Here is a 9,041-nt window from a genome sequence, read left to right on the forward strand (position 1 = left end):
CCCGGCTTCTTTTTCACAGCTGATAATGGTCAGACAGGATACACACACACTTAACAACACAAACTCAAACAAACACACACACACATGTGCACACACTCACACACACACACACACAGACACACAAGCTGGTCACTACACACACACACACACACACACACACACACACACACACACACACACACACACACACACACACACACACACACACACACACACACACACACACACACACACTCACACACACACACAAGCTGGTCACATACATTCACAGACACATCCACACAGTCACATAGTCACACACAAACACACATACACTTACGGAAAGGTAAGACCGCATGAAAGGTCAGGTCGGGCATGCATTTACAGTAACAAATACACACACACACACACACAGACGCACACACACACACACACACACACACACACACACACACACACACACACACACACACACACACACACACACACACAAACAGTCTACACACCTTGTGGCCGAACGCATCCCTTGTTGTTCTCATGTTGCTCCCACTCAGCTAAACTGAAGCGCCTTAAAATGGCAGACCGCCGCTGATCAATACCCAATGCTGGCTGCACCCTCGCCTGAATCTGTGGCAATCTGCGGCATAAACACAGCCACCTGCTGATCGAGGTGGACGATCGATCTCCCTCCTCTATGTTCGAATGGGTCACCCCTGTCTCCAGCTCTCTCCAAACCCCTCTTCCTCCCCCCCTTCCCGTCCCCATTTTCTTTCTTTCTCTCCCCTCTCTCCTTTTTCTGCCCTATTCTCTTGTCCTCCTCTTCCTCTCCTCTATTTGTATACCTGATAGGAGTCTCTCACATGCTCCTGTGACTGCACGCTGGTCAATTCGTCTTTGCCAATCTTGGCGGGGCAATCACCTGAGGTGGCCCTAGAGCGCGTCTTGCATTACAGCCCCCGCGGGTCCCTAATGACGGGGACGCATTCGCGGTCACACCAGCTGTGGCTGTGGAAGGCCGACGCAAATCGCCTGCCATAAGTGCCCCTCTGCCTGCCTTGCCGCCCAACAACATTGCCTGGATGGATTGTAGTATTTTGATTAAATGGGCATGTGTTGTCTCCAATTTGTGTTACCCTCGGTTAGAGGAAAAAGGTTTTTTTTTCCCCTGCAGACCACCACAGATCAATTATTATGGACCGTTTACATCATTATATGCAGAGCAAAGAAATTGATTACTTTTTTCTTTCTGTCTTTTCTTTCTTTTCTTTCGTTCTTTCTTTCTTTCTTCCTTTCTTTCTTTATTTCTTTCTTTCTTTATTTCTTTCTTTCTTGTTCTCTCGAAATATTTCGAAGACCAATGGTTTGTATGGGGAAATCTATGGAAAGGGACCAGTTTACTGATACAGTGCTGATATCTCTGTGTCAAATTGGTTGTCTGCTCATCTAACAAGATATGTCACTTATTATAAATCTAATGTTACCAGTATAGTGAAGAGCAAGCCATAATGTATTACTAATGGTCCTGGTCAATGTCATAGTATTGTAGTACTGCAGTTGTTAAGTTTAGTCTTTTCAATGACCATTACAGTGTTCCACTGGCAGAGCATAGTACTGTGTGCATAGTATGAGACTACAAATACATATCAAGGAGATGTAGATGGAAGAATTAACTCACTGTAAAAAAAACAAAAACAAAACAACAACAACAAATTCCCACACTACACCACCAACACTTCCCACCAGACAGCAACATTGTCACCAGTATGTAGTCCTTTAGCAGGGAAGGGGGCCGTTGTTCAGGGCCCAGAGGGTCCTGATTGCCTATTATGTATTGGGTGGCAGGGTCCTTTCCAATTACTTGATCCTGGTCCCAGCTGAAGCTGTCAGTGGCCCTGTCCTCTAGCACAGTCTCAATGTTTTTGTTTTTTTCCCAAAATAAAAACGGGGGACCACCTACTGCAAAGAGTCACTCCTCAGTCAGTGCTGGTGTATCCTCTCCTCTGTATGCAAAGCTTTAGAATCTGTCTCAGACAGTGTAACCTGAGCCATTGTGGAGCACTTTACTGTGTTTTTAGTGGAACACGAGACCCAGCAGAGTCTGGGAGAGTGAGGACATACTATTGGGCCCACTTCCTGCATATGCTGGCTATACCTCATGTCCAAAATCACTACCAGTGCATTGCAGACATATACTTTTTTCAATTGTGAGTATATGTGTTTATCCTGGCCTTTTCATATCACCAGCATCTAACTTTACTAGTTTCAAACGCAAAATATTGTTTGCACATGTCACTGGTGTGTGGGGTGAAAGCTGAGAGACAGAGTCACATGTTAGTCAACATATAAATACTCTTCAGCCACCATGCTACATGTACATAGCATGGCCCATTCCAGATCCAGTCCAAACTGGTAGGAGATCGCACTTATCCAACCTGTATATTTCAGCTCCCGTTCCTGGCAGTTATATTGGAAGTTTTACAACGATAGCAACCGCCACAGTTTAGCTGACTTTAGCGAGGTGTTTTGATACGAGCCAAAAGAGCCATAATAGCTATTATTCTGGCATATGGTACATTTATGTTGACACAATATAATATTATAACATGAAGAGAATGTTGAGTAAAAATGATAGTGTTTGGAACAGCTGCACACCAGAGAAATTACGTTTCACTTATCATCAGCCATTTTAAATAACGGCTCCATGGGCGCCTCCATCATCCGACTTCAATTTGTTTATGTGGGAGTAGCGTGAGTTCCCCCAACTTCGCTAGTTGGTGCTTCCACTTCGACTGGCATTCCAGAGCATTTTTCATAGTAGGAGGTTGGATAAGTGCAATCTCCTACTACTTTGGATTGTGTCTGGAATGCACCATTAGAGACGTGATTAGCACTTTTTTGGTCTCTTCTTCCCTCCAGGGTGATGACCAAGAGCCCAGTCCGAGGAAGGAGAGTCGGGGAGTCGGGAGAGTACTGTGGCGGCTCCCAACAAACAAAGGAAGGCAGGTGTGTGTGTGTGTGTGTGTGTGTGTGTGTGTGTGTGTGTGTGTGTGTGTGTGTGTGTGTGTGTGTGTGTGTGTGTGTGTGTGTGTGCGTGTGTGTGCGTGCGCGCGCGCTCGTGCGTGTGCGTGTGCGTGTGTGTGTGCGTCTGTGTGGCATTTCATTCACATAATGTCATATCCACTGTTAAACTTCAGGACTGCAGTAGAGATAAGGCAGCTGCCGTCAAGAACCAGCAGAGGGATGAGAAAGATATGATTAGCCAAACAGGTAAGCCAATTATGAAGCAAAAGCCACCTCTCTTCTCTGATGTTAGATTTCAATTTCAAACAGAATGGTGGCAGCATTTGGTTTGCACATGAGTTGTGTAAATTCTGTTTCACACATATAAACTTTATATTCTGGAAATTGTTTTAAACCGAATACTGACAACATTCTGGTTGAAACCAGATGACTATGTGCATGTAACTGTGCTCACCGGTCATGCATACACAGTAAATTATGCACTGCAGTGTTAATTCAACACTTAGAGAGTCAATGTAACACATTCTGGAGTGTATTTGGTCCCACATTACTCTCTAAGTGTTGATTATTTCACTGTGCGCTGGCCTGGTGGAAGAGGAATCTGGGTCATATAATATTGCTTCTGTTCCAAGTTTCTGCAGCTATAAGTCCTCTTCAGGGTCAAGGACTAATGGCAAGGTATAACCCAATGTGGTAACGAAGTAGAAACCCCAATAGAAACCCCATTTATTTAACATTGCCTGGCTGAACAGAAAGAAGGCTGACACCATTTTGTCAGTAAGGTTGACATGGAAGAAAAAAAGATTTCTAAGGCACTCTCCTCTACCAAAATCTAAAAAGTGCTTTTTGGCATAGAATTCATGCCCTTGATGAATTGTTCTGGGACGGGGCGTCATGGACTAAGACTTGGATGGATATCCTACTGAATATTTGCATATGTAAAAAATATGTGAAGAGGGGTTGAAAAAGCAATAAAACATCATTATATTTTGTATATGGTGAATAGTATGGCACTTTGAACCGTTTCTGCATGTTCACCTTTGCCTATGGTTTCTGTGTCTTACAGACTTTTAGACATACCGCTATTGAAAAGATACATTGACATATACCCACACACACATGCACATGCACATGCACATGCACGAGCACACACACACACACACACACACACACACACACACACACACACACACACACACACACACACACACACACACACACACACACACACACACACACACACACACAGTCCCTGCGTGTCGTGACCTCATGAATTCTTACTTTAGCACAGTGCTTTGAGGAGAGCCAGTTGTGGAAACAGTGGTGGCAGTTACGGCTGGCAGTCACGGTGCGGCTTACTGGGAACTGGGCCGAGATTAGCACACTGTTTACACTCTGCCCACACCAGAGGCCCACAACATGTCTAGCCTTTGTGTTTAATGATTACTCTGTGTATGTGTGTGTGAGAGTGTGTGCGTGCGGGTGTGTGTGTGCAAGTGTGTCTGCAAATGCGTATGTATGTGTGTGTGTGTGCATGCGTGTGAGCGTGCATGCTTGCGTAATTGTGCAACCCGACTGTGTGTATGGTCTACATTTGTATTGACTACTTGTGTGTTTACCTGTTGGCTATGTGTGTGTGTGTGTGTGTGTGTGTGTGTGTGTGTGTGTGTGTGTGTGTGTGTGTGTGTGTGTGTGTGTGTGTGTGTGTGTGTGTGTGTGTGTGTGTGTGTGTGTTTTAAGTGGGCCCTTTACTGTTGTGATGCAGATGTGTATTGATGAGTATGTGCTCTGAGATGATGGGTGCATTGAAAAATTAACTTTCAGCACCTGAGCTCAGGTGGCATGCACACGCACACACAAACACGCACACACACACACACACACACACACATGCAGACCCACACACATGCAGACCCACACACATGCGCGCACACACACGTACACACACACATACACACACACGTACACACACACACACACACACACACACACACACACACACACGCAAACACACACACACACACACACACACACACACACACACACACACACACACACACACACACACACACACACACACACACACACACACAAACACACACACACACACACACACACACACACACACACACACACACACACTTTGTGACCCACCAATTCCTCAAGCATTTGAAATTCACCACCATGATATAGATGTATTCCTCCACGTCTAGGCAGAGACAAGTGAAGGAGAGGTTGCAACCTGATTCTGACTTCATGCATACATAGGGAAATATAAGTAACAGTGTGTCCCAAGAAATGTGTACACACTTCAAATATATTGTTTTGGCATCACCTGTTCTCAATCTGACATGCTGGTCCAGGCGCTGCTGACAAACACGAACACGAAATTCTATTATTTTTTGCATTCACTTTCAGTGGCTGTTGCAGGTCTTACTGTGTAGCTTATATTTTAGTTTGAGAACAGGCAGTGGCAAAAGCAAACATGATGTGCATGCATTTTATTAAACTTTGAAATTTACATGAACTTTATAAACTTGAAACAGCACAACTTCTTCTCATCTAGATCAGATTCATCTTCAGGAGCACCGGGATGGTCTGGAGATTACCAGCTCAAAAAGAAAGATTTCCTCCCCAGAGCATAAGATAACCATAGATAACCATAGAGACTTTGAAGGTAGACAAACACTTCCACACAACCACGTGGACTACTCCCAAAGCAAGGAGGAGAGACACAGGAACAGGAATAGCAAAACACAGGGCTTAAAAGATGGCTCCATACAGATGAAGAACTACACACAAGACAAGAAGACACAAGACAAGAGGAACTACTCCGAGGAGATGTGCAAAAGTGAGGCCATCCAAGGTGGGAAAGATGGCTGCCGCACAGACAGGAGGAGCTACCCCCAATGCACGAAGGACTCCCCACATAAACACACTGTCAACACGAACTTGAAAGCCAGAATCTCAGAAGGTTTAATCGAAAGAGCACAGTGTCCCACGGATGGCAGTGGAACGAGGAGTGTTAGAACTGGTGGGTTTGGGAGAGGGACCATGAGGATGTGGAGGATTCCCTCCTGCTCAGGAGTAGACAGTTCAAGGCCTGGTGACCTGTGTGACGATCACCTGGAGAGAAAGAGGGTGGTCTTTCACAGGGAGATTATGACCACTGATGACATGATCTTTTGAGTGGAACACACTATGAACCATTTGCATACACAAGATTTGCAGAATAGTGCAAGGCAAGGCAAGGCAAGTTTATTTATATAGCGCATTTCATACACAGGTGCAACTCAATGTGCTTCACAAAGTTAACAAATGTAAATGAAAGGAAAACAGGGAAATGAATTAGAGTCAAAAAAAACATTTAAGACATTAAGATAAAACATAAGGTAAAAATAATAATAAAATAAAACATAAATAAACATAAAACCTTGAAAAACAATTCTTATTTTACTAATTTACTTCTCTTATTTTACCGTCTTTTCATTCAATAATTTAAGAAAGCATCTGAGAACAGCTTTGTCTTGAGTCTAGATTTAAAGCTATCAATAGTGGGTGCATTTTTTACGTCATCTGGAAGCTGGTTCCAAAGCTTTGAAGCATAGAAGCTAAAGGCTGCCTCTCCACATTTTGTTTTGACTTTTGGAATCACCAGCAAATTCTTCTCCGTTGACCTTAGTGACCTGGCTGGTGCATACAGCTGAAACATATCCAGTAGAATATGTGGGTCCCATTCCATTTTAATGATTTAAATACAAGTAGCATTGCCTTAAAATCAATTCTGTAGCTTACTGGGAGCCAATGCAGCGATCTTAAAATTGGAGTAATGTGGTCAAACTTCCTTGTCTTTTGTAAGAACCCTTGCAGCTGCATTTTGTACCAGTTTGAAGCTGTTTAATGGTCTTATTTGGGAGGGCCCAGTAAACAGACTGTTACAGTAATCGACTTTACTAGAAATGAAGGCATGTATTAGCTTCTCCAGATCATGTTTAGACAATCAGGCCCCTAAATTTAGAGACGTTTTTTTATGTGATAAAATGCAGACTTAGTAATAGCTTTCATGTGACTGTTGAAATTTAGGTCACTGTCAATGAGGACCCCAAGATTTTTAACTGTTTCCCTTGGTTTCAGTCCTTCGTTTCAAGGATAGTAGCAATCTTTTGTCTCTCCTCTCTTTTCCCAAATATAATTACTTCAGTTTTTTCTGTGTTCAGCTGGAGGAAATTGTGAGACATCCATTTGTTAATTTGGTCCATGCAATGATAGAGTGATTCAAGGGGGGTGTAGTCATTGGGGGACATAGATAAGTAGAGCTGGGTATCATCCGCATAGGCTATGGTAATTTATGGAGTTATTCTGGATAATGTGTCCCAGTGGCAACATATACAGATTGAACAATAGTGGTCCCAGAATGGAGCCCCTGGGGACCCCACAATCCAGAGACATTGGTGATGAAGTATGTCTTCCAATGGCGACAAAAAACTTCTTTGTTGTAAGTACGATTTTAACCAGTCGATCACTATGCCCGTAAAGCCAACCCAGTGTTCCAGTCTATGTAGTAGTATAGAATGATTAACTGTGTCGAAAGCAGCACTCAAATCAAGAAGTACCAAGACGGATGATTTGCCAGCATCAGAATTCAATCTTATGTCATTCATAACTTTGATAAGAGCTGTTTCAGTGCTGTGGTAGGCACGGGAAACCAGAATTGAAACTTATCAAAATAGCTATTAGACATTAAAAAGGCAGTTAATTGGTTACAAACAATTTTCTCTATTATTTTACCCATAAATGGTAGATTGGATATGGGCCCTATAGTTGTTTTAGTACCAGTGCATCCAGGTTGTTCTTTTTCAGTAAGGGTTTCACAATTGCTTCTTTCAGACAGCCTGGGAATATGCCTGTTTGTAGTGAGGTGTTGATGATCTGAAGTACATCTGGTGATATTAGGTGTAAGATGGATTTGAAGAAGGCTGTTGGTAGAATATCTAAGTCAGATGTAGAGGAGCTAAGACTTTGTACCGTTCTATTAAGAATGTCCACATCAACTAAATTAAAATTTCTCATGAGGTTAGGATTTAACTTCACCGCAACAAGTTGGTCCGAATCTTGGTCGGTTGCACATGTGTGAGTATGTTTGTACGTATTTTTTCAATCTTACCTTTGAAAAAGGATGCAAACTCATTGCATTTGCTGACTGAGAGGAACTCAGAGGGCATTTGATTTGGGGGCCTTGCTAGCTTTTCCACAGTGCCAAACAGGACTTGTGCATTATTAATATTTCTTTTAATTATGTCAGAGAAGAAAAGATTGTCTAGCTTTAGAAATGTTTTGGTTGTATTTCGAGAGTGTGTGTTTATAGATTTGGTAGTGGACTTCAAGTTTGGATTTACGCCACTGTCTTTCAGTCCTCCTGCATTCTTGCTTTTAGCAATATAACTGTGGGATTCATTCTCCAAGGGGCTTTTTTATGTCCCACTGTTTTGATTTTTTCGGGGGGCAATAACATCCATAATATGGGTCATCCTTGCATTAAAATTAACCATGAGATCATCAGCATTCTCTGAAGTTTGACTTTGGATCTCTGAAAGTTCTTGCTGAAAGAGTGAGGCTGTCTCACAGTTGATTATACGTTTTTTGACTGTAACAGATTCCCTTTGAACATGAGGGTACATAGAAACATCAGAAAAAATGCAGTAATGGTCAGAAAAGCCATAGTCTTTGACACTTAGCACAAGCATTGAGGCCTTTTGTTATTATTAGGTCTAGAGTGTGACTTGGTTGTGTGTTGGTCCTGTTACATGCTGTGTAAGGCTAAAAATGTCAATAAGACTTAAAAATTCCTTAGCATAGACATTCTCTAAGTCGTTTACGTGAAAATTGAAGTCGCCTGTTATAAAAAGGCTATCATAGTCCACACAAACATTCGACAACAGCTCACCAAATTCCTCTAAGAAGAGTGGTGCAGAAAGTCTTGGAGGTCTGTAGATAGTTAATAACAGTATGTCGGAAGAACATTTTAGAACTGCAGCTAAGTA

General features: G+C 42.7%; 1 protein-coding gene across 2 annotated transcripts in view; it reads left to right on the forward strand.

Annotated features, from left to right (window-relative positions):
* The window catches only part of LOC134448675 (uncharacterized), a 16,416-nt gene extending 9,752 nt beyond the window's left edge, over window positions 1–6,664 (forward strand). Inside the window, exons 6-8 of one of the 2 annotated variants that reach the window (XM_063198338.1) lie at window positions 2,896–2,982; window positions 3,174–3,246; window positions 5,567–6,664. In XM_063198338.1, the coding sequence (XP_063054408.1) occupies window positions 2,896–2,982; window positions 3,174–3,246; window positions 5,567–6,189 (783 nt within the window). In that variant the 3' untranslated portion in view covers window positions 6,190–6,664. The remainder of the gene's footprint in view (window positions 1–2,895; window positions 2,983–3,173; window positions 3,247–5,566) is intronic. The other variant, XM_063198339.1, reaches the window with a different exon arrangement.
* Window positions 6,665–9,041: the final 2,377 nt, after the last annotated feature.

The sequence above is a fragment of the Engraulis encrasicolus genome, chromosome 5 (genome assembly GCF_034702125.1).
Source record: "Engraulis encrasicolus isolate BLACKSEA-1 chromosome 5, IST_EnEncr_1.0, whole genome shotgun sequence".
Classification (NCBI taxonomy): domain Eukaryota; kingdom Metazoa; phylum Chordata; class Actinopteri; order Clupeiformes; family Engraulidae; genus Engraulis; species Engraulis encrasicolus.